The sequence below is a fragment of the Onychostruthus taczanowskii genome, unplaced genomic scaffold (assembly GCF_017590055.1).
Source record: "Onychostruthus taczanowskii isolate IOZ18803 unplaced genomic scaffold, ASM1759005v1 scaffold35, whole genome shotgun sequence".
NCBI classification, from domain to species: Eukaryota; Metazoa; Chordata; class Aves; order Passeriformes; family Passeridae; genus Onychostruthus; species Onychostruthus taczanowskii.
Genome location: NW_024500905.1, coordinates 6,765,485 through 6,792,400, shown reverse-complemented (window position 1 = coordinate 6,792,400; position 26,916 = coordinate 6,765,485). Strand labels below are relative to the sequence as shown.

At 37.8% G+C, this 26,916-nt stretch overlaps 1 protein-coding gene across 1 annotated transcript in view; it reads right to left on the bottom strand.

The window, feature by feature from the left end:
* Nucleotides 1-3,713: 3,713 nt before the first annotated feature.
* Nucleotides 3,714-26,916, bottom strand: part of LRIG3 (leucine rich repeats and immunoglobulin like domains 3) — a 38,476-nt gene continuing 15,273 nt past the window's right edge. Inside the window, exons 4-19 of the mRNA XM_041411250.1 lie at nt 21,536-21,670; nt 20,770-20,913; nt 18,701-18,844; nt 18,240-18,383; nt 17,667-17,810; nt 16,299-16,379; nt 15,584-15,655; nt 15,145-15,216; nt 13,777-13,940; nt 10,578-10,898; nt 9,774-10,055; nt 8,872-9,324; nt 8,508-8,666; nt 7,279-7,422; nt 6,920-7,195; nt 3,714-4,440 (exon numbers count right to left, since the gene is read on the bottom strand). Coding sequence (XP_041267184.1) covers nt 4,196-4,440; nt 6,920-7,195; nt 7,279-7,422; nt 8,508-8,666; nt 8,872-9,324; nt 9,774-10,055; nt 10,578-10,898; nt 13,777-13,940; nt 15,145-15,216; nt 15,584-15,655; nt 16,299-16,379; nt 17,667-17,810; nt 18,240-18,383; nt 18,701-18,844; nt 20,770-20,913; nt 21,536-21,670 — 2,980 coding nt within the window. The 3' untranslated portion in view covers nt 3,714-4,195. The remainder of the gene's footprint in view (nt 4,441-6,919; nt 7,196-7,278; nt 7,423-8,507; nt 8,667-8,871; nt 9,325-9,773; nt 10,056-10,577; nt 10,899-13,776; nt 13,941-15,144; nt 15,217-15,583; nt 15,656-16,298; nt 16,380-17,666; nt 17,811-18,239; nt 18,384-18,700; nt 18,845-20,769; nt 20,914-21,535; nt 21,671-26,916) is intronic.

Sequence of the window (26,916 nt, the reverse complement as noted above, 5' to 3'; positions counted from 1 at the left end):
ATGTGCTCTGTGGTGCACTGCTGCTTTTGGCACTTGAAAGCATAGAGGATGAGTGGAATTAAATATACAAAAAGCATTGTAAAGCTTGTAAAGTACAAAAATGCTCTTTATTATGCTTATAACATTGTCCTATAAATATTTAATCCCTGTCTCCTGAATTATGCATTTTCTGCACACTCATACCAAGTTCTTCCTAAAGCTGTGGCTAGCCTGTCTCTCTCCAGTCACTTCCCCCTCCTCTCTTCCAGCACACAACTGCTTACTGCCTGCAATTGCACTGTGCTCTGTAAACTGAGTCCACTTGCCCCAGCCTGCCACCACAGTGCCAGGGCAAGCAGAGAAACTGGAAACTGAGTGGCGTAGGTTACCAGAGAGGGTCTCCTGAGGACATGGTAGCAGTACTGAGCTATGAGAACAAAAGCAGCATAGGAAACAGGAGAGGCCACCTCTAAGGCCTTTTGGTAAGAAGTCGGATGTGCATATATTTATTTCAGGGGAACAACTGACCCCTTAATACTTAAGCACAACAACCAGGACAAGCACCTTTTGCCACACATTAGTAAGTCAAGACATTGTTGCTTTTATTCCTTCCTGTAACAGTTCCCTGAAACATAAAAACAGAAGGCATCTTGGAAAGTTCTCAAAGTAAAATGGTATGTACACAAACTACATCTTGTTGTACATTTTTTTTTTCCCTTCACTGAACAGGCTGAGGTTCCCCTCTGTTTTTGTAATGAAATAATTTCAGAAGACTTGTAAACTAACATCCAACTAGTCAAAACACATCCTCTATGACAAAGCAATAGGCAAAGTGAGCAAAACCAAGACTTCATTGAGAAAGTATAATTCTCTGAGATGTGTCATATCCCCAACAAGAAATCTTGCAGGTAGCTAACAGAATTTCTCCTTATGTATATATTCAAGAAGAAACACAACAGCCAATTATAGTCCTGGTTTGTAAGGCTGGCAGAACACAAATGTTTGCAGTGAAAAGCTAAGTCTTAGTTTTAAGCTTCTTTGAAGCAAGAGTTCCCCAAGACTGAAATAAGAAATGTTTGGTGACACTAATGAGCCCTCAGTTGGAGAAAGCTTTGCACCTGACTCTTTGTCATTTTTAAAGATCCCCTTAAGTTATGAATTCTAAATTAAAACATTTGCTGCTGAAATACAGCAGTACTCCATAAGATTGTGTTTGAAATTCTAACACCCTTCAATATGCACGTATCCCTAGTGTCATCTCAGACACAGCATTTAGGTTACTCATTTAGGAAATGCTTGTGCCTGAGAAAAAGTGGTAAATGATTAACTCTATCTAAACTATTTAAGGCTTGCAGAAACTATACCTCAGCAACTGCTTGTGTGAACTCAACAGGCAAAACATTTTGTTGCGTAAAGCATTAAGTGAATACTGCCCTTAAAGAACATTCTACAAGTTTTAAGTGATCCCATGGCAAGATTCCAGCTGCTGCTGGTCATAAAACTACAAAATGTCTGTTTTGTCATTCAGCAACACAACACTTGTTTCTCATTCTAACTCTTGAGATGCAGTGTAAGCTTTACTCAGGGTTGGCTGCAATTTATTTCCCCATCACATCAACTTATAATTTAGTTTTCAGCTGAGTAAATACCCAACTACCAGCTCACTAACATCTGCATCTTAGAGGGGAGGATAAAAAAAAAACAAAAAAACCCCAAAAAAACAAAAAAAAAAAAAAAAAAAAAAAAAGCAAGCAAACTTCCAAGCCTTCTTGGTAACATCATTGGTTTAAAACGAACTACTAAGATATTAAAACATTACAGTATATCTTGCACTTTACAGATACCCACTGTATAGCACAATCCACTTCTAAAACATAAAAACTCCAGCTAGCAGAAAAGAGGACTTGGGAGCTTTCATTTCCATTTCTGGGCATTTAAAGCATCAAATAAAATTGTAAGCAATTCCTATGTCAAGATTGCTAAATGCAACTTGATAAAAAGCATTTAAAATTCAGCCATTGACCCTGAACATTTATTTAGGTACAGACATCCAAGCCTTTGGAAGATTAGTACCTTTGCAAAGGAGATGAAAAAGAAATGACATTGTCACTGTTCTCAACCTTCACCCACTACAGAACTTAAAGCTGGTTTTTCATGATGGACCTTTAACATGGAGTTCTTAAGGATAAACACTAAATCTGGAGTTACTGTTTTTAACTTGGTTATTTTTTAACATCTCAGAAAGCAATGTCTGGTTACACACAGGAGCTATCACAGGCCCCAGCTCTCCTCTCCCTAAAAACAAGGCACTGGGGAGTGGCGTTTGGGAGGGAAAAATGAGAGATATTGAGTGAATCAAATGTTAGATTTCTTGCCCTATTGACCTACAGGTTTGTGCTTAACTGAGGAAAAATTAATCTCTTTCAAATGCACTTAATTATAATCAAAGACCCATACCAATGTCTTTCACCGCATCAGCACATCTGGCAGCAATGAAGACAAATTAACAATAAGTCAAAAAATCTGGCAATATGATCAACTACAGCACGCAAAATCCATTCTGTATGCTTAGACCACCAGTGACTGAGGATGGATTAACTTCCTGTCTCTAATACTGGTGCCTAAATTAAAGGGAAATTGCATTGCAATCTGGGTACCAGGTTTCTGGCTGCAGACAACTAAAAGACTTTAGTTCAGCTACACCAGGCAACAAAATCTTTGCTCTTTCTTTAGCCCTTATGCCTGTGAAGGCCTACTCTAACAGCTGCTTTTAATTTAGCCTAAAAGAAGATATTTGGCAACCATGTAAGTTTGCACCTTCAAAGCAGGCAGATTTAAAAAGCCAATGTCCTATAGAATTAACCATTTTGAAGTCTCGCTGTTTTAGTGCAATGATGACAACACAATTCACAGCTTTTTAAACAATATGCATCTGAACATGGAAACACAAAATAAAGACTGTTTTCACTCAGTTTCAACTACTGTTTTATAGTAAGCAATCCACAATCCTCTTCCTCTTGTATAGGTAAAGACAGTGGGTTCATTACTACAAATATAATCCAGCAAAAGTCTACAATTGCTCAACTTGACTGAGCAATTAAATGAAGCACATCTGTAACCAGAGAAGGGCAGCCAAGTAAGGAACAGAAGCATGACTTAAACAAAAAAAAAATTATCTTGTTCTTGGATTACCTCCTCATGTTGAGCAGGGAGTGGTTGCAGAAGCATAAAAGAGGCAGAAAGGGTATGGGAAAGCAAAGACTCAGGCATATACTGCATATTTGGCAAACACTTCACACTAAGCCACTCAGAGAAAAGCTAGGTTACCAGGCAGATATCCAGTGCCTTTTTTTTTCTTTTACTAAATAGCTCAATATGAATTTATGCATCCACTGTGTATATCCCGCCACCAGATGCAGGCACACTAACAAAGGCACAGGGAAACTTCTGGAACCACAGCCTCACAGGCAGTAAAACTGAGAACATGTGTGTGCACATCTGACAGGGGGAACTCACAAACTGGAGGATTTGCAGCCTTGCTTTGGTTCAAATAGCTGCAACCCACCTTACCAGTAGCGGTGGCAGGACCACACCCACTCTTTGAAGATGAGCATATTTTACACAGTAAATCTAAAGGTACAAGTTTAAGTCAAATGAAGGTACAAACATGCATCAGAAAGCACCTACATTTGCAACATTGTCTACAAACATAATTCACACTTTTCATTCTTCATACACTAATGTGGGTCAGAGACCACATGGCAGCATATTTTATTAAAGTAATGTGCAAATAAGATGCATGGTACCTGCAAACAGCATGGAGTTTCCATTTGTAAAAAGGTACAAGTAACAGTACAAAATTAGAATGCTTACTATTCATTTCAAGAAAATGAAGTCTGACATAGAAATACATACACTGTATTATTTACACCATTAATTTCCAAAACATATTATTTGCATAAAAAAGGCTATAAAATAATTACAAATACAGTATTTTTATAAGGCTTTTTCCCTGTATAACCAATGTAGATCATCTTGGAAATTATGCTTTATAGGAAAAAAAAATATTTTTTTCTTCTGAAGTCAGAGCATCATGTGGTTGTGGTTTCTTTCTTCCCTTCTTCTCCTTATTCACTTTTTAAATAAAGTTCCATACTGAGGTAGTAGTATGTCAAATTATTTCTTTGGTTCCAGAAAACATTAAGCCCAAAAGGAGCTACGTATCCGAATCAGAGGATTGGAAAGTAGAAGTCCTAAAGTTTTCAAAGGACTGTCTGCAAGTATAAAAGCTATTTTCTCCTCTAGAAACTGTCCTTTCTTTTCCCTCTTCATCTGCCTCTGTATCAAAGTCCAGCGAGACATGATGATTATTATGGGAGGTTTTTGGTTGGCAATTTGCTGGCTGTCTACAGCTTGAAAGAGAGTCCAGCTGAGGCCTCCATAAAGGCTTTCCAAATGTTCCTGAAAGACAGTAAAAGAGTGAGCACAGAAATATTGATGCTAAAAGCTTTGTGTCTCATCCTAGTGTACATAAATGACATTGAAATGCAAGACTGACAGAAATTGACATAAGTGACATTGAAATGCAAGATTGACAAGAAGTTCACCAAACTGAGATTTTACTTAAATGTTGTTCCACCATTTTAAAGAAAATATCTATGTGATCACAAGGCAAGATTCTGCCACCAAAGACCTGAAAAATATTTACAAGTAGTTGCATAGCCACCTACAACTTCATTTATTTTGTTTTCATGACTACTTCCATACCCATTTTTCTTTGGGGAGGGTGGTGAGGGGGGAGGTGGGAACACAGACCAAATGCTAACACATCACAAGACACTTTCTAATGCAAAAGTCACTCACTGTTTTGTTCTTCAATAAATGAATGGCACATGCAATCTGCCATGGAGCTCAGAAAAAATAAACAGATTTTTTTTTTAAAAAATGAAACTCCACAACCTCTATCAGGTTATACAACATTGTCCCAGAGTGCAATCTGAATGCTAACACAATCTTTTTCTGGCTAGCATCTCCCATTAATAATAAATGGAGCCACATGCTCCATTCAGCACTGATCATCCAGTCAGCTGTGGGCAAAGAGAACAGTAGCAACCCAAAGAGAACTACATATTTCAGTTGAACTGTAATTAATAATTATCTGGATTTACTAGTCAGTAAACAATCAGTGTGTGTCATGCTTCAACACCGTGAAGCTGTTAGTATCAACAAGAAGGGCCTTCTTTTTTCACTGAACAATGATAGAGCCATCCTAAGTCATAGTGTCTGTAAGGACTTATTTTCAGACGACAGTGTGCCACAGGCCGACTTTGAAGAACTCAAGTTTTAATTAATAATTTAACACTATATTTTAAAATAAATTTTGAAACCAAAATGCAACACTTCTAATTCTGTTTAGTTGTTGGAACCAAGGGTTTCAAGTAAAACTGTGATCTGAGAAGTTACTGAAAAAGGAACTGGACAAAAGCCTTATTTCCAGCAATGACTTGTAGAGCAGTTTTGACCTAATGCAGTGTGAAAGGATGTTCCTCACAGCACCAAAGGTACAAATGAACTGTCTTAAAAAGAAAAAATCCAAGCTACAAACTTTCTAGCTCTAATGCCAGCTGTCAACTTCACTATGATTACACAGGCAAAAGGGGGCTTGAATTTGACAACTGTGATGAAGAAGCAAATTCACAACTAAAGACAAGAAATCTATCACAACTTCTTCCACAACCACCACGTCCAAGATCTAGCCATAGGCTCTTCGAAGGAAGAGTGTTAATGACTATGAGGCATCAAGGCAATGACAATGCAACATAAGTAGGGTAGTATGCTCAGAGAACTGATCAAAGATGTAACTCTGCATAGATTTTTAGGGCAGACAGAGGACTCTGCACCCTTCAGGTGGCATTAACTCCTGGATATACAAACATACAGCTGTCCTGCTTTCTGCAGGAGACATGCTAAAGCCCTATCTGTGCAGTCCCACCACAGTAAGAGTGGCAGGCAGCCAGGAGGCCGGCCGTGTGCAGTCCCAGGGTCTCTGCCAGATGTCCTGGCATCTGCAACATTTTACAGTTCAAACATCTGGCTTTTGAAGGGGGAAAACTTCAGAGCTAGTGCCTCCCTCCCCACCCCCTGAGAACAAAGAGCCCAGTGATGCACATTCCCCCAGGTCCCCTTCAGAGCCAGCAGACCCAGATCTTGATCAGCCAGTGCTGACACACCAGCCGGGAGACAACCCATGGTACCAGAACTGTTTTTGGCGCTAAGATATCACAAAGATGAAAGCAATATGTGGTTTTGTATGCATTTTAAACCAAGCAACCAAACCAACATATAAAATTTAATGAGCTTCAAGGATAAAGCAATGCTTTTCTCCTTCCCCCATCACTCCCTGCAATCTGGATTAAAATTGTAAACCCTAAACTAAACTTCAAGAATTCTTTTATCATACACATAATGAGAGAATGACAAAGGAGGCATAAGGGAGGGCATTTTTACATATTGCCTTATTTTGAAGGGTAAATAGTTCTGGCTGACTGTGTTATACAATATATACGCATACAAATTCAATTCTCCCTATGTGCACTGAGCCCTCTTTACACACCTTTTGCCTGTCAGGCAAAACTTCTGGTATGTTTCTTAAGGTGTATTTAAATTATGTACGCTAACATTTAGAGAAATCTGCCAGCTATATTAAAACGGAAGATAAGAATCGCATCACTGATGAGATTTTTACATAAGTGTGAGCTATGAAGATCTGGTAATCCAGACGTCCTCATTACACAGTTTTACTATAGTCACTTTTCTGTTCCTCAGCATCAAACATTTGGGAAAGAAAAAGCTGAAAAATTAGTTTTGTTTGGTATTTTAGGTAGGAAACCAGACAGCAAAGACAATGGCTTTGAATAAAAAAACAACAGCTAGAACATACCCATGAAAGTGCTTTTACTTGTAATGGATGAAGGTTCCAAACTGTTGCTTAAATCCAGTGTGTCTGAATTGAAACTTTTGCTTTTCATTCCAGTTCCTTCATTTTGAGTATAAATAGAGTTCATCAATCTGCTGCTTGTAGCCTGCGTTCTAATAATGCCAACACACTGGTCAAAGGGATCTTCCTGTGGAGGTGAGTATTGACAGCATTCCTTTTTCTTTAAATATCCAGACTCATAAGGGCCCAAGACTGCTGTTCTCTGGTCAGGGCTGCAACCTAAAGGAAATGAAAAATTCATTTTATATAGATTCATCTTAACAAAGACTGAGTTAGGACTAAAACTTCCCCCACCAACTTACTTGTACTGTATGCTTCAAATGAGTCAGAATTGTAAGTGCTGCCTTTTAAATACAAAGTTCCTGAAGTCCCCAGATAGTGGCAGAGGAATGGATCTGCAACACCCTCCAAGTCTGTTTCACTGCTGTTATCTAGATGGCAAATGCCTTAAAAATAAAATTGATGTGTCAGCACACAGCCTTTTCTGAATCTTCGGCACAGAGTTGTAAGAACCCCACGTGTTCAACTACATTTCACAGTGCAGTTTCGAGTTTGCTTAGGTTTAACCTAACTTTTGGATGAGAATTCTAATTCCAGCAACTGTTCAATTAATTAGCTTGACAGAGAATGTGTCACTTGACTGTACAATCCCTGAATAACAAAACAAAACAAAACCAATCACAGGATCAGAACCAAGGACTTCCTTCTTCCAAAGCACAGAAGACAAATTCATTATCTGCCTCACAGCCTCCTTTCAAAGCAGAATGTCAATGTCAAAGTCCTGGTGGAAAGAATCTGAGGGAGTCACTGGCTGCCTAAATAGCTATAAAGATTTTTAGTTCAATGGTTCCTGAAAGCTTTGGACACAGTCTCTGGTTCCTGATCCACAAATAGGCTGTTCCTCTCACTACTCCACAAAGGCAAAACTATCTCACCATCATTCCATTCCCACCTGTCCCAGCTCCTGATTGTATCTCAACCCCAAGCCCTTTCCCAGAAAGGTGCCTTTTCCTCCCTAGTGCAGGTATGTAGAGGATTCTTAGGGGCCACAGGTATAAATGTCAAGGACTGCAGCTTTTAACTTGCAGTCACCTTAAATCATTTATTGACTCTGACCGTAACAATTTTTTTTAACCAGCAAGTTTGAACAGTTATACTGAAGTTCCACTGGTATTACCACACATGCCTACACTCCACTAAAAGCACCCTTTTCAAGCTGTAAGAGAGGAAAACATGTTGTGATAATTTCTTTTGGACTCTTGTTTTGCGCATGTCCTCATCAGTTTAAATTTACCCTTGAGACTAGAGAAAAACTTCCTGATTTAAATACACACCATAACATCATCTGGATGAGCAGAACCAAGCTCCAGTTATTATCACGTTGAAAAAATCCCAAGCAATAAATTTCACATCCTCTATTAAATTCTGTAAACATGCTTTCTTTAGTGTTCTTTCTATTAGTTAGAAAGACAACAGCCAAACTGCAGCTCCTCAAGTCACATGAAAAATCTGCTTAGCATTTTCTACGTACCATTACTGTCCCTCCGCTGCAGGAAATACCCTCCTACAGCAGATGAGAGGAACTGATGGTGACTGCCATTTTCAGATGAGCCATATCCATCCTGCCTTTCAGCCAGTGTCCCCTGGGATGACAGGTAACTTGGAATGTCAGCAGGCAAATTTGTTTCATCTGTGGGGGAGCAAAACACATACAAAAGCCATCAACATACTTCAGTTTGTAGAAACATTTTTAAACTTGTCAGCAAAGCACTGGAAGTAACAATTCACCTCTCTGCCTCTGAGTCAAAGCACACAAATGTTCCTACAATAAAGTCACTGCAAGGCAACCACAAACATTTGTTTTCCTTTCCAAGGTAAACCTTCAGTTTACACACCTGTATTTGTGATGCTGCAATCTTCGTTTCTCCTTCTGGTGTGGTAGATGATGACCACCCACACCAAGGAAGTGCCCACCACACAGCAAACCACAGCTATGATCACAATGCCAACTGTGGCCCATCCATCATCATCAAGTGATGGGGCAATGTTTTGAGGAGAGTCACAGGTGGGAGTAGGAATTACATTAAGACGGATGTTGCCTCGTTCCGTTCCAAGTGTATTAGACATTTCACAAGTGTATTTCCCAGCATCTTCTACATCTGTATCCACAATAATTAGTAACTGATTGCCTGCAGCAAAGAAGTGTCTTTCTGTTACCATAAGAGGGCTGTCATCCTTAGTCCAGTTCAGTCGGGGTGGAGGGCTACCACCAGCAATGCACTGCAAGACTGCAGTTTCACCTTTTGTTACAGTTCGATCCAGCAAAGGCCGTAAAAATGACGGTGTTTCTGAAAAGAAAGCACAAGCCTTATATTCTAAATCATCTCGCAAGAGTAAGAAGCGTCCCTTTTCTTCACAGCTCAAGAGGAAAAGCTAGATTGTATGCATCAGTAACACCTAATAAAGCTTACTCTCATTCTAAGAAGAAACTCAAGAATTTGTACTTAAAGCTTACAATTTACTTGTCAATTGATCTGATTTACATGCTTGATTACCTTACAAGGTAGAAATGCTAAATCATACATGCTTAAGATTGCAGAGAGCTACAATAAAAGCAATTAACAAAATGTCAAGAAATCAAAAGTTAAACAAATCTACTGTCTCTAAATGCAAACAGAAGCCCCTTCTTCCCTCCATCCCCTGTGTACCAGATGTGTATACACTGAGAAACATAACTAACTTTTATTATTTTGAATCATAATATCGATTGTGCTGTTAAAGTTTGCCAATATCTTACCTAGTACTGTTAATGTTGCGTTAGCTGAAATGCTTCCAGCAGTGTTTTGAGCTGTACAGCTGTAAACACCTGTGTCCTCAATCTTTACATCAACAATAAAGAACACATCATCTTCAGGCATGACATGCATGCGCCTCTTGCGTGCTGCAGGAAAATCTGTTCCACCATCTTTCTGCCAAGCAATCTGTGGGATAGGATGCCCAACTGCAGCACATTCCAAACGTGCCATTGCCCCAGCTCGAATGGTTAAGTCCATGGGGATTTTTGTAAATGAAGGCAGCACTAAAGAAAAGTTGGTGATATCAAAATCAATACATGAAACATACTTTTACTGTTTCCTACAGCACTTTCTTGAACACCCCTCATGGGCCTAAAAACACTAGAGAAATATACGATCTAAATTGATCAGTAGCTTCAGCAGAAAGGGAGGGAACTGTGAAGTATGTGAGACCACCTAGATCAAAATCTCATTTTCGCTAACAGCCTCCTATGTGACCTTTCCATAGCATCTTGAAACAGAGCATACACTTACCTCCTGTGAGAAAAAGTTAACATTTTTCCATCTTACAACACTGATTTTGCCAAATTTACTATGAATTGGGTATGTTATTTGTTTTTTCCTATACTATGCTTCAGTACACTGGGACTTGAGGTAAAACTGAACAGTGACCTTGGAAATGGATAAATTTTTAAGAAATAATCTCGTATTACAGATCTTCTAAAAGATGCAGATGATGAGAATGGAAAATATATGAATCCCTATCTTGATTAATGACTTCCACAAGGAAAACGTAACATACTTACTGTTAACTGTAAGTTTGGCTTTGACAGAGTAGGATGAACCAAAATGATTTGAAATTACACACTGGTATTTCCCTTCATTACTGAATTCCACATTGCGCAGTCGAAGGATGGTGGTGTACTCCATCACTTCTCCACCCTGGGCCCGGAGGTGTGCGTAATTCTCCATTTCAGCATCTTGCAGTAATTCATTGTCTTTCTTCCATGCAAAAGTCATTGGGGAATCACTGCTGCTGGCTGCTGAACACACAAAACTCAAATTGGAGCCTTTAATTGCTGACTGGGTTTCTGGCTGGACAGTGATCTGTGGTTTAGGAAAATCATCTGCACAGAGGAAAAGAAAAAAAAATATGTGATGCCCGAGGACTCTTTCCAGAGAGTTAGTAAGCCTTGTTTTATAGGTTTGAGAGTAGTCAGATAAGTATTTATTAAATGGATCCACAATGCTTTTGCTTTAAATTTTGTTAGCCTTAGGGCATTTAAAGATGCCGTATTTATGAGTTTATTGTGCCAAGCCATCTCTTATTGAAGAGAAAGCACATTTAAAAGCAGACTGTGTGCATAGCTTCTTCAATAGCAGCACTAAAGGTAGAACTACCCCCTGACATCCATAAGAACTATTCTGAACATCAATCATGAAGCCTACCTCTCATCTTTACAACACCTCAGGCTGCTGGGAGTCTTTCTTTATTGAAAGCATAGTTCTTCTGCTATCAGAAACTGCAAGTTACAGTTGAGCATTTCACCCAAACCCACAAAAAAATCACGTACAAAAGTCAGTGTTCCAGTGATATGCGTCTCTTTGGGCAAAAGGGGATGGAAGGTTCATTAAGCAGGGCAGAACACAAGAATTTCAAGAATTCCTGGAGGTCTCTTTACTATAGGAATGTTACCTTCAAGTGCCATGTTATGAGTTTACAGAATTAGCTGCCTTCTGTATTATTTATTCAATTGTGTGTACACTGCATGCATGTAAAAGGAGCAGGCAAGTAAATGCCTGGTCTCCCAAAACCAAAAGCCTTAGCATCTTCCCAACCTTCAAGATGTGTACAATCTCTGGACAAAGGAACTGCAGGGAAAGCCCTGTGCCCCAAAAATTCCTCCCTGCAGATCCTGCTGTCTCCTAGCACCTTTGTCTTATTACATCTCAAATGACTGGGAACAACTATGGGGTCAAAGCGCTATTTTCTTGAAGAACCTCCACTCTGTTACAAAGCAGCGAGCCTAACCTTGAACTGTCTGCAAAACTCCTGCAGGTATGATGCTGTGCTCCAGTGACAGGGCAATGTGGATCTGGGACTCTAAGCATGGGCTTTAAGAACATCCCAGGCCATTTGCTTTTCATGCTTCATACCCATGTCTTGCTATTTGCAAACTGAGTTAATTGAATACATTCACTGACTTTGCATGGGACTAACTAAGTAAAACACTCTTAAGTACTTAAATTAGCCTTGTGAAAGGACAGCAGAACATACTTCAATCTTAATTATCTGACAGAAAGGGGTGATACAAAGGTCACTCCAATAAGCATACAGCACAGAATACAGAACACACTAGGATAAGACTAGCATTATGTTTTGTCAGAAGAGAATAATAAAAGAGCATATTTGAATGAATGTATCACAAAGACATCCACATATATACAAATCTTTTAATTTCAGACAGGAGTCAACACACTCCACTTAAAAATTCTATAAAAGCAAAAGCAGCCCTTGTGAACTTTTAAGGCAAGCTGTGAACACCTGAACATCTAGTGAAAACACACTTTATAGATATAACTGAAACACTCAATGATTTTATTAGGAGATTTTAGTTGTTTCTGCATGGCAATTGCATTAAGTATCAAGGGCAAAAACTGATTCAGTACTTTTCTTTTTGTTAGTGCATCTTAAAATTTAATTACTTAAAAATAGCACTCAGCAGCCAAAAGAAAGATCACAATTCCCCAGATTTAACAAATGGAAGACATATATTTAAATCCCCAGCTTAATTTTTTGACAGAATGCCCTTTGCATAAATTAGGATGCCTACCTCATATATACTCCTCTAGACATTGAGAAATCTGTCATTCTCTGCATTATGTCAACCTCTGCTTCTCAGCAGTAGCTAGAATCTGCTGATTATTTATTAAACATCTGACTGCTAACAGGAAAGGAAAAACCAACATTTTGGTACACTATTTGATATTCTGGACTTGCTTTCCCACTGAAAAAGGGTAGCAACAGTAAAAATTAACCACTTATATTTGCTGTGAGATTACATTATTGAGAATACACTTACCTTTTTGTCTCCAAAGAATATAATCCTTGAATTTTTTTTTTAGTAAGAAAAAGAAAACTTATTCAACAAAAATACATTAAATGCAGTTAGCTGGCTTTTAAATTTCCTGATATTTCCAAAGTTCCCACTTTACATATCAGAGTAATCAAACATGTCCTTACTCTGAATGCTTAGCTTCACTTTGCTTTAAATAGAGAACATAACACATGTGCTCATGAATGCTACTAAACACACATAGAAAATTTTCACTTTTAAAGCAGATGCTATCGCCTCAAATTCTCAGGTCCTAAAGTAAAAATATTTTGCTAGCATTTACTATCTGGCAAACTGAAATAAAAAATACCAGTATCGTAACTGTGGTAATCAGGTATTTTATAAACACAGTTTAAAAGGCAGTAATTTACATACTCCAAATAATTTTTAAAGCACACAACAAGCGCACATAAAAAATGTCAGAGCTGAGGCCAGGATGGTTTTTTTTTTGCCTTGAAATTTTATCAACCCTGGAATAAACTCAAGACTAATGAGTAAGAAAAAAATTTACAAATAACGAAACCCAAAAACTACATCTCAATTTTGCTAAAATATGTCTCACTTAAAAATGATAGTTATCTAAATAACATCTTTTAAATCTCGAGGCAGATACATTTACCCTCACAAAGTATTGAGCTTTCACTTGCACACTAAGATATGTTCTATGTAAGCAAGCTGTACTTGGTATAAAAATCAAAATATCATCACTCCCTGTCTTGTACAAAGCCTCAAGCTTTAAGCATCTACATCACAGTCTGGGAACAGAAGAAAATGTTAGTAAGTATCACGTCCTCTCAATTTTGTTATAGAAATCACAACATATCAAGGAACCACAAAAAATCCCAAGCAATATTTGTTTTCTGAAATGAGAAATAGATGCTACACTCACCACAGACAAATCCATCCAGGCTGACAGCAAAAATACTTCTCCCTTTTAGCAGCTGAGGATGGGCACAACTGGCATTTACAAAGCTCTGGAAGTTGTTCTCTGACATCCACTGTGGTAGCCATTTCAACTGGCAGTCACACAAGAGACTTGATGTGTTGAAGTGCCTAAGAAAAAGCAATTAAAATCAAAGCCTGTTTGTGTTCTTGTGTTTGTAATACAGATCCGTATGAGCACACTTTCATAACAGAACTAACGCTTTAGGTTAAACACACATACTGCAAGAGAAAGATGGCAATATTGCTCAGTTCAAATCCCCTCCCTTGCCCAGCTGGTGATACTGTGCCTGATGCACCCCAGGACACTCTTGGCCCTCCTGGCTGCCAGGGCACTGCTGCCTCATGTCCAACTTGCCACTGACCAGGACCCCAGGTCCCTTTCCACAGCTCTGCCTTCCAGCCTCTCATTCCCCGGTCTGTCCATACACCCAAGGCAGCCCTACCCCAGAATCCAGCACTTTCTCTTGTTGGGCTTCATATAGTTGCTGATTGCCCAGCCCTCTCGTTTGTTGAGGTCACTCAGGGCCTCCCTGCCTTCCAGGGAGTCAATAGCTCCTCCCAGTTTTGCACTATCTGATAACTTGCTCAGTATCCCTTCCAGTCCTGAGTCCAAGTCATTTATGAAGAGCACAGGGCTGAGGATGGAGCTCTGTTGAACCCTGCCAGTGACAGGTTGCCAATTTGATGTCACCCCTTTCAGTATAACCCTCTGCATCCAGCCTGTGAGCCAGTGTTGTTCTGCATTGATCAACAGAAAAAAAGGGTGAGAGGACAAAAACTCATCCTCACTAAAATACATTTTTTGCAGTGACTGCTTCACAACTTCTCTGAAGATCTCTCTGCTACTACAGGAGAGAAGGACCCAATTACAAGCAGTGACAACCAGGTCTTTACAAAATAATTACAGCACTGCATTTCACTGGTCCAGCAAGCTTTAGCTCAGTGATAGCACTACTGGTCTTAGAGCACGTTACACTAAAGTCCCCCTTATCTAAAACCTGTTAGAGATCACCCAATTTAAAACAAGGACTTTAGAGACAACAAATGTAGCAGAAAATGAATGTAGCCTCCTAGCCTACATTCTGTCACTTAAATACACCCATCATACACAAAAAAAGAAAAAAAAAAAAAAACCAAAACACTGGCATAAGCTTTTTGGTATTTGTTATTTGTTTTTGTTATTTCAGAGAGATTACAGCAGAGATTAATCACTGCATCAGGTGACATCTTACAAGGCTTTTATTTATACATTTGTATGTATAAAGAATATCTATATACTTAATAGAGATTATGTCTTTTGATAGAAACTTACAATTCTTTGAGTGTCTTCATTTGTGAAAATGCATTTCCTTGAACTGACATAATTGCATTGTTACTTAGATCTCTAGGAAGAAAAAAAGAAAACTAGGATTAGAAGAAAATAATAGATTATTAAACTGAATGGATTTAAGACTCAAGCAATAATTTGCTATTTTAGTGATATACAAAGGACGCTCAAGCTCAAAATCAAGAGATGCAAATAAGGAGTTTCATAGCATGCTTAATGTGTAAGAATTTCTGCATTAATTCCAAAATTTACACCCAGTGTAACTTCAAAACTGAAAAATCCTCTAAAGATCACAGTAGCAAACACGGTAAGTGTATTTCATCCCAAGTCGTAAGTAAAGCTTGTTAGTCCTACTTTAAATTCAGTTAGTATCAAAATTAACTTTTTTCCTATTTTGGGTTAAATGTGAATCTCTACTACTTACAAGTGTTCAAGTGCATCCAAACCAGAAAATGCTTTCTTTGTAATGGATCTAATCCTGTTTCCTTGGAGTATCCTGAAAAATTTAAGCACATGATGCAGAAGAAATGCAATTAAATGGGAGTATTTTTGAGCTGAATAATTGCATTTTTGGCATTTATTTTTGAACTGTGACTAGTATTCACCACTCACCCATTTCCAATGCAGCAAAACATATCACATCTAAAAGATACGAATTTATTCCCCTTGTACTACATTTTTCAATTATTTTAGAAGACATTTAACGTGTGTAGTTAAGTGACATGGATTATTCTAAATGTATAAACATATTTTAATTTCATAAATCTGTATTTGAAAATTTCAATGCAATGGAGCCACTTCCACTGGATGTTGCTTTACATTACTGAAGACTAAGCTTACCACTATGCCTTTATCATATGATACACTCCTTATTTTTTAGCACGGGAAAACCTTATTCTTTGATGAATATGTCCATAAATATTAATAATACTTAAAATATTTCAATTCGTTTGACTTCGAGAATCCTGAATTTCTTTAATTGAATAGGAAGATATTATAGAGAACAAAGTGGTAAAGGAGAAAAAAAATCATCTCTGCTATGGAAAATTTAACATTAAGTGTTGGGCTTGTCCCTTGAAAGACACATAATAAGCTATTTTTAAGGCATGATGAGATAGAAATATTGTAGCAATACTCACAGCTTCTTAAGTTTATCTAAGCCAGAGAAAGCACCATTCATATCTTCAATAGTCCAGGATATTTCATTGTTTTTCAGATCCCTGTTTAAGAGGGGAGGGGAAATCAAACCATAAAAGCTATTAAAAAAAACAAGGCACATACTTCTTCAACAGCATGTATTACTTAAAAAAAATCTAAAATATCTTTCTGTTAGGTTGGATTTTTGTTCAGTTGTTTTTTGTGGGATTTTAAGAGAAGCTTTTCCTGATTAATTTTATCATTTCAATTTTTACTGAGAGACTTTGAAGACTATTAGTATTTTTCCCACTGATAATTTCAAAGATCACAAACTCAACAATTTTTAGAATTGTGAGCAAACCCACCCACATACCCCTCCAAAGGTATTCAGATATAGGACTATTTAAGAAAACATGCATTGCAGGAAGGGAAAGGACCAACTGTTGTCCCTTTGAAATGGAACACCCTCACATCTTTTTAAGTCCTTAATACTAACGCCCAGAGAGTAATTTTAACATCCCAAAACACGTGCTTAATTATCTATGAAGCAGAATATCTATATTCATATATCTATAAAGAGGATACAGAGATTTGTGTACAGAACAGTGTGTCTGCAATCTACAGGGTTGGGCTGGAGGAGAAAGAAAAATCTAGGAGAAAATGCCTAATACTTAATACCTTAACAGCTCATAATTCTCTAACTTCCTCTCTTTATGACCTCCAAATCTCTATATTCTTAAAAAACATGGTGTACACTCCTCTAATTTGCATCTTTCCTAGATGCCCTAAGTGTCACTATGTGAGCAAAATAGAAAGCCTAGAAAATAATGCCTAGAGCAAAAGCAATCGTTTTGCTCATCTGGCTGACAAATGGGTCAGTGATATGCAATGAGAAGGTTTTAATGAAGAGGAATGTATTTAGATTAGTTCTTTCCCTTCCTTTAAGAAATGCTATTTCAAAACATGCTCTAATACTTAAAGCAATTGTCCAGTCATGACAATGAGTTTTGTCTTCTTATTTCTGCTGTGAGGGAAAATGATTCAGTTAAGACTCAACTATGATCCAGATCCCTAAAACTGTGGGTAGCAGTGCTCTACTTGCTGCCTTCAAGAGATATGCCTCTCCCACAAACAGTGCTACTGGAAGTCTGCATCACAGTTACCACCATCCGTTGTGCACAGCCTTATCAAAACAGGAACTCCTCCCTTTCTCAACTATTCTGGAAAGAAATCTTATTTAAGAAAATCGTGCACTGATCAGGGGAAGTTAACAAAATGTTCTTGTCTCTTTCATAAAGAAAAGTCATAACGTATAAACACAGTATTTTTCTTAAGGTTTTTGACCTTACAAATTGAGTTTGTCGACTTACAAAATCTGTAGACTGGAAAGTCCCTTGAAGGCACAATCAGCAATGTAATTTACTTTGTTGTTTCCAATGTACAGTCCAACCAGCAGGCTTAAACCAAGGAAGCTTGAATCATCTAACCTTGCTAATTGATTGAATGTCAAATCTCTGCAAATTTAAGGGGGGAAAAAAGCATTTTAATGTTCATGCTGCATTGCCTATTTAACTTAGTTCAACCCACATGAATTTTCAGGGGGGAAGCACCAGTCTTCCCCTGATGATTATCACAGAACCCACTACACCACACAGAATTTTGCATTGTTTCGAACAATTCACAAATTACTGCAGAATTAATTTCTCTCATTTGAAAATTACTGTGTTATGGCTTTAGTACAACAGCTACAGTGAAATGGAGCGATCTCAGTTAACTTACAACTTCTTTCAACAGGAAGTTTCAACTTCTTTCAACTACCTTATACAGCGAAGTTGTAGTAATCTTGTAAACTTTGCTATGAAAAATTCACAGATTAGTGCTAAGAAGCTCATGTTCTGGCACGTATCCGGCTTTTGAAACTGGAAGAGAATAAAGGTACTCACAGTTCACTGAGTTTTTGGCAAAATTCCCAGGCATCAGGACTGATCCTGCTGATGGCATTTTGGCTGAGATGGAGTTGCTGCAGCATCAGTAAGCCATAAAGCCAGCCTTTAGTTACCTCTGTTAAGTTGTTATGGTCCAGCTGCCTACAAACACCCACAAACAGAAAAAGACAAAGTTCAGAAACTCAGCAGCATGCATGCTATGCCACAGGTCCACCTCTGACCTCATGACACTTGCTAGATAGCCGGAGCCTCTACTTAAGAAATCTTGAGTTGCATGCATGCATTCAAAATGTGCTGCTTTACACATTCACTACTGACTGCTTGCTCCTTTTCAGACCACAACAAAACAATTCAATTCCATAAACACCTTTAAATTTTATCACACAATTCTATTAATTTTGTGCAAATCTACTTAATATGTTATCAGCAGAACCTACCAGCAAAAAGTTGATACTTACAAGACTTCCATGTTGGTCAAACCCCAGAAAGCACCATCCATAAGCCTCGTAACCCCATTTCTCTGCAGTTTTAATGATTTCAAAGAAGGAAGTCCTTGGAAAGTGAGCCCATCTATTTTTTTGATTTTGTTGCGACTCAGCTCCCTGCATCAATAGAATGTACAGTTACAGCACAGTAATTTTACTTACATGCCAACAACCTTTCTTCCCTCTCTGGAACCAACTTTATTTAAAGACTTTTCTTGCACATGAAACAAAGACAAGAAGTAATAAAAATAAAATATTTTATTGTAACACATTGTGTTCAACGATGTTAATACTGCTTTGCCTTTCTGATACTGAGAACAAGTACTTGGGAGTTCCTCTATTTTCAGACTTAAAGAATCCCAGAAGACCTGGAATGCCATGGTTAATCCTGCTCCCAAATTCAAAACTGAGAACGGTGTTTATCTAGCAGTAGAGCTGTTAAGACTGGTTTGTAATTGCAATCAATAAACAGTCAAAAAGATGTTAAAATTTTAGTTGAGACAACTAGACAAAACTGAACATCCTGGGAGATATTTCTTTATCTGTAGTCAAGCACTCATCACATCCCTCTCCCTTCTCCACAACCAGTTACACATAGTGCCTCCTCTCTTTCTCAAGTGGTCTTGGCACTTGCTCTTCTGCCACTACACTCACACTGTGCAGGTCAGAAACTGGGAGCAATGTGTATCCTGTGAGGGAGATGTAAGGTGTAACTAGCTGGAGGGCAAGATGCAGTGACAGGATTAGACAATATTACCAAAAGGTAGTGAAAGGAGTGATCATCTGCCTCTTCAAGGAAGTCTTAGGTCTACCAAACTAGGAAGAATCTCTCCTTCCAAAACTTAATTCCTCATGCAAAGTAAAGGTCTAAATTCCTCATGCAAAGTAAAGGTCCTCTCCCCATAGTTATACCATCATTATTTTTCAGAGTCACAACCCTGTAAGAATTCAGCTTGTCTCCGTGGCAGTCTGACACAAATTCTACCTGACAACAGACCTGAGGGAGAACGCTGCTTCTTATCCTGTGTTTAAATATGAATAAGAAATGAAGAACATTCAGTAAGAACAAGCTTTAGTTCTTCCTCATTTTTCTTTGAATACTTTCAGGTGATAACACAAATTTTTGGCCTTCCTTGCAGATAAGGCATCTAACGTAACTCAGTCAGCATAACAACTATGAACAAAGGGAACATTTTTAGGCAAGGATACAAGCAACATCCAATTTAAGGTGAATCTGAAGATCAGAGAGTCTACCAAGATCATTAACAAATCCTGAGCTTTGCAGGACTGTTCCCATACTCTTCCACTGAGGCCTGAGTAAAACTGTTCCAGCATTTGTATACAGAAGAAAAACAGTCACTCTTTCCAGAATTGTCAAGCACCCCAAGATTTCAGCGTTCTTATAACCTATCACTTTCAAGGCTAACCTAAGAGACTTCATAATTTTTAACTACTGACTATATGGTATGGAAAGTAATTATTCCGGATTTGACAAAGTGCAACCCATTCTCTTGTCCATTTTCTGCACTTTCTAAGTTTTCCAATTAAAACAAACCCCACAGTCTCTTTCATATAACTTTATTGTTTATTTGGTAAAACATTTATGGACAGCACTGTACCAGTAAAGCTGAAGGTCTATTTATTCAAGCATATTGCTTATTGTCACACCATCTGAAAGCAAATGCATTTCCTTCATTCTGCTGTGAAAGCAAAAAGTAAATGACTGCTGCAGTGAACTATATAAGTTTACTTTCTATTTTCCTAATGCTTTTTTACAGAAATATTGCTCCTACCCATTTTCCAGTCTTTTTTTTTTAAACTTTTAATAGGAAAACACAATTTTAAACACAAAGACTGTTCACATCTCACCAACACATAAGACTAGTTTTGTTCCGTACAGCACTGCAGTTAGTAAGGGTTGCAGTAATATGTTTCCTCTGTCTGTCTCACTCTGCCTCTGGTTAAATTAAAGGCTAAAGTTCAAGCACTGCCAGTGCTTTGGAAAACCTGAAAACAATTAGTCAATTGTAGGTTACACTTACAGGTGCTGCAGATGGGACAGTTTAAACATCTTTTGAGGAATTGCTGAAATTTTGTTCCTGTTCAGCTTCAATACTTGAAGTGTGGTAGACAAATTGTCAAAGGTACCAGGCTCCATGGAGGTTATTCGGTTACTGTTAATATACCTGTAGAAACAATGTCTAGAAGGTTAAATTTACAGTTATTTAATAAATTTTTAACACCAAGTAGTGAAACACAAAGCTCTTGTGGTGCTTAGTCATTTATAAATGGAATTTCTTCATATTAATTAGAGCTCTTGACAGCTTTTTCTATAGTCAAATAGTATTTCACCAGCACTATTTTACTTTACTCTGCCAGAGTGTGATAATGGAAGAAGATAATATGTGGCAATCCTGCTACTTTTTTATCAGTCAGTATATCTGGCATTTCAATATTCCTGAATAAGAATCAAAGTGTATTCATAAGAAGTCTATCAAACTCCATATAAAGACAAACTAGCCTATCCATGGGGAACTTAAATTCATTTTATCACGTAATTATTTCTCTCAAGAGACACATCTATTTGTTTCATCTTGAGATAATGGCCTTAGCTTTTTTTTTAATGAATGAAAACATCTCATTGTAACAACTCATATATTCAAGTTAGTAGCTTATGTTAAACTAGACAGGTAGGAATATTAATGTAATTCCAATTAAAAGAAGACTTAGAACTTAACAAACAGCTGCCAATCTAAATTATCCAACAAGATTTTTGAAAGTAACCTGAAAGGTAAGAATTTTACTTACAGATACTTGAGTTGTAATGATGGAAATGATGAAATTTTTAGCTCCAATATGTTGTTGTTGCTCAAGTCCAAAGTTTCTAGACTCTGAAATGGCTTTAGATGTTCAGACAGAATGTTGGCAATCTTGTTACTGGTCCTAAGTTTAAGGGCAGTAGGCAAAAGACTGTCATTTCCAGAATAAACAGATCTTAACTACACAACTCTGGCAAATATTGGCTCTTAATTCCCCTACTCAAAAATAATTTTCTATTACAGAAAAGCAGTAAAGTATGTTCTCTATGCATAATATTAATCCAAAATCACAAACTGGAATAGTCTAAATAGATTTTCATTAACATTTCTTAAAATATAATTCCAGGAAACTGTGAAAGAAAATGCAATATAATCAAATTACAGCAATTCATGGCTTTTAAGAAGAGATGCAAAACTCTATAATCACCTATTTCTGAACAGTAGAAATATCTGGCACTTGCATGGAACAGTATGCCACAGTATGGTAATGAAATAAGGTTAGAGCTGTTTTCTATTTTAAGCAAATTAATCTCATAGTAGCTAAACAGAGTGCTTGGGGTTTTCTGAAATCTTCCTTGGCACGGAAGTCCAACTGAATTTCCAGAAAAAAACAAAGAGCTAGACTATAAAGGATGGATGACAGTGCAGCCCCATGAAAAACATTCTGTAATTGTGGAATTACACCTAGTATTCCAATCTACAGATTTTTCTAATGAGTTAGCAAAGAACAAAATTTCTGCATATCAGAGGTCATTACAGGAGTTTTGGACTTCACATCTGGTCAAACTTCAGCTCAGCATCACACCCAATTCCACAACAAAAAGTACGCAACAATCTGAAGATGTGGGTATTGTAGTCGGCTCTCTTTCACACATGAACTTTTTCCAGTGACCCTGTTTCATGTTCATACCCAGCAACCTAACAGTTTTTCCACCTCAGATGCATAATTTACAGATTCATTCACCACACATCAGCAGCCTTATTGTTCAGGGCTACCACTACACAGGGGAAAGCAGATCACAACCAATTAAACAAATGTAACCTGAAATAATTCTTGTTACCTTGTAAGTTCAAGTCATTCTAGCTGTGGTACATTCTATACCTTGTCTGATAATTACACAGATTTAGGAACTTTTCCCAGATCCTAGAGATTGCAGGCAAAAGCAATTTTAGTAAAACTATCAACAAGAATATTAATTCTGGAAGGTGTTTACCTTTACTGTAAATACTTGCTATGGATCAAATAGTATGCCAGATATTAGGGTAGCATGGACAACTCTCATATATTCAAGGGGTGTGGGGGAACTACTGCTCAAGACAAAGAAGTCGTAACTCACAAACTGATCCAGAAGTGAGATTAATGGGCTTTCTGACCACATATGGGAATGGGTAAGTGATCCTGCAGCCCCTCCAATGCTGAGCTTGTATCATGTTTCATTCCTTAGGCCGTCTGGTATACGTACACTGCATTATTTAACTCTTAGCTGAAAGTATTTATAATAAATGGAAACAAATTACTTTAATAAAAAACAACAACAAACACCACCACCCTGTGTCAGTTCCACCGGCCAAATAAGAATGTGAGTTAGATAACGTAACAGGTCATAGAGCCTTGCCTTTATGCATTAGTTTGTTTACAAGGTAATTACTAAAAGGTATTAAAACTGCCAATTACTTCAGTGATGAATAAATTTTTCCTTGCAGTAAAAGTGTGCTCCAGCAGAAGCCAGCAATTTCCTGAACTGGCCACCTCCTAAATTGCAGTGTGAAAGTGTTCAGTTATAAGACGGCTTGCACAGTACTGTCTTTGTGTCAGCATTGCTCCATAAAACAGAAATTCCTCACAACTGGCAGGATAATAGCCCCTGTATTACAAACTTTAGTTGGACCTAATGGAACCGAATAAAACTCTTACACCATCTTCAGAGTAGCACTTACACCAACTGGCACATTACCTGACACAGACCAAGTTACAACAACATCAGCTGCCATATTGAAGGGCAAGTATAGCAAAAATAAAGTTAAGATTTTAAAAAAAAACCACCAAAAAAACCTGCAACTTGTTTGCTTCAGGAACATTTTTCTTTTTTTTGAGATGGTAAGGCCACATTGAGGAGAGACAAGCGACTCCTTTTGCTCACTGAAACTGCACTACACATCATAGTCCTAGTCCATCCCACAATCAAAATCAAACCAGCCCTCCCTCACTGTACCTTCCTGCTTAATCATATTTGTAGAAGTTACTCAGTCGCAAAATAGCTGAACAGCTCACTCCCTATTGCTCCAACACCCTAGTCCAGTTTCTCTTCAAAAGAATGTAAGTATAATAATTCACATCTGGAAGACTATTCAGCACTGAAGATATCCAAGTAGTTCTACTTTAAGACCCAACTTCAGTTGAAATGAGAAAGTTTAACTCTGATTTGATTTTTTTTCATAATCATTGCTTAAGCAAATTGAATAGAATAGTGTATCACCCTCCTCCAAACTACCAAATCATCATCAAAATTAGTCAAGGACATGTTTGAAAACACAAGCCTATCTAACTATCAAGACAGAACCAAAGAGCACAAATGTGGACACAATGCCGTAAGTTTTTTCACTGAGAGGAGGGTGGGGGTAAGAAAACCCAAAGGAAAATCTCCTGTGAGATGGTACTGTTGCTGTGTTCAGACAAAAGAAGCTGCATACACTTCACTGGTTTAATTTCACAGGCCTTCAAGCGAGATGAAACAGAGATTCCCTGCAACAAGAAAACCAGCACATCAAGTTTGCCCAGAAACGAACCTGCAGCAATTTGATAACAATTTCTCTATGTGAAAAGACTAGCAACATGCTACAGCTTCCTTACAACTTCTTCAGTTACAGCAAAAGCAGCAGGAGCACCAAGGAATGCAGATAAACCCACCAAAAATATCTACAAGAATTTAAACGTGCCTTTTGCAATTTGAGTGCCTTCACCCTGACTTACAGCAAAAAACCCCACAAACCAACAACCATGAGTGCATACAGCCTGCTTTAATTACTTTTATATAACCCTGTGCGAATACCAGTTTGAGAGAGAATACCAGTTTTTCACTATGGGTATGAGAAACCTTAGCTTTCCTCCTCAACATTCAGGACTTGAAACGTACCAATAGGTCTGAAATCCTGTAACAGCCCTCTTAATCCTGATCTTAAGATTTGTTCTATATAACCAGCTGCCATGTATCTGACATAATCACTTGTACTTTCCTCACTCTGGGGAAATAAAAAGCACGTCAGAAACTTCTGTATCCATTTTGTTGAGCATCTACTTAATGCCTTTCAGATACAAAAGCTCCTAAATGTTGAAACAACCACCCCCCCCCATTCCCCCAGTTTTTACAGCTATGAGGTAGTCATACTGTCTCTTGATAAAGATTGTCAGTATGAAATGTTTTCTACCTCAGAAAAATATCCACATAAGCTTCATGGTCCTGATGCATTGTAACTCATCATGCACACTGTAACATGGAAAATCCAAGGTGGGAACAGATTAGGACCTGAAGTCTTGTCTTTTGTTTCTCTTTGAAATCTCAGCACAAAAAACCACTCTTGCACTTCCAGTATTAACTTTTTCTTCCAGCTGTATCCTGATCTGCAGCATTTTAAAAACTTTGTTGGATCTCACCCTACTATCCTGACAAGGAGGTATGTGTAGGAGCCTGGAGGTGGAGCAACCCAGTAAAAAACAAGTTGTATAGAAAGAGAGCTTTAGAGAAGAGACCATGCAGCCTGCTCTGCACAACTGTTAGATATAAAGTAACTGTCTTAACATATGTGTATAACTGGACTAATACACTACCTCCCCACCCTCAACTAAGCCCAGAGAAGCAGAATAATCTGAATCACAAAAAGGCAAATTAAACCATAGTGGAATCTCCTGCTGGAAAAAAAGAGTAAAGAGGAAAAAAAAAAAGCCTTCTGCTAGGACTGGATGCATCTTTCTGACCAGTGCTGAGGCCGAGACACAGAAGTTCATGGATGCATAGTCTGACCAGATTAGAGCTTTTGGAGGCATCCATATCAGAATCCTTACAAACCCAACATGACTGTCCACATCTGAGCACCTTCTAGGTGGTCTCCACTGTGTGCCACTACAACTAACAGCCTCCTTTTAAATTTTTCTGGGTTTTTCACCTGTTCTTCCCATCATTCACTAGCTGACATCATATTCATATAGTTGGCATATTCTTTCTTGCAGTCCCCCTCCTCCTATCCCAAACTCCTTTGGGAGCAATGATGCAAACATACTGTGTGGAAGAAAACTGAAGCAAAAAGAAAAAACAAACTATGTTAAATACAAAGGATTGGAAGTGCTGGAAGATACATATCTTGTGACTTTTATGATAAGACTGGACAGTTTTAAGGAACTCTTAACCCTTAGAAGAGCCTCAGTAACTACTACTTCAAGAGCAAAAATGTTCTCTTTTTCTTCACTTTCTACTCATGTGAATACTGGGCAACATTTTAATGAACAATCACATTATTTAAAATACTGAAATTTTAGTTTTAAGCAGAACACAACCCTTACAAAAAAGCAGCCTCTGATATGAATGGGACTACATGCTCTTCTCACCATTAAGACACCCAACTGGACTGAATTAAGAAAGTCTGGTTTTTTTTTTTTTTTTTTTTTTTTTTTTTTTAATATTTGCAAGTGATAGTCATAGAAGTATTTCAAGTGAAACTCTTTTTTCTCCAAGACAAAGTAAGCAGAAATAGAGCCCAGATTCTGTCTCACTTCCAGTTCTACTGATATGTTTACAAGTCTGATGCCTCTCTCACACATGAGCTTCCTGCCTTCCTCGCAGCAAGCAGTTGCTCCTTCTTTTGAAGGTCTCCTTCATTCCATGATCCATGCCTCTCAGTCCTCTTTCAAGCCAGATGTCAGAAAGACTCTGGTTTTATATTTTGTGTTTTTTATATTACACAGGCATAACAAAAAAAGAAAACTCAGAACTCTGTAGGATACTGATACCCTGTGCAAAACTTGAAACCAAAGGTTTATTGATTCCCAAATCAAACATAAACTGTGAAAGGGGAAAGACGCAGACTGAAACAACTCTGTGATCAGATACATTTTCCTCATCAAAAACAAAGAGACAAATCCAAACTTTCAAACACATGATACTTCATACTTCCATAACAATTCTCTTCTGATTCCAGTCATAGTACCAATATGCAACTAATTAAATTTTCCTTCCAAACTCTCTTCTTAATACCCTGATGTCTGTTTCCAATTCAGTTTTCTGACTTTTCCAAAGTAATCACAAGTTACTTAGCATGTGATAGGCAAGTGAATGTGTAAATTCATCCCTTTATTTTAACAACTATAAACAAAAGCAA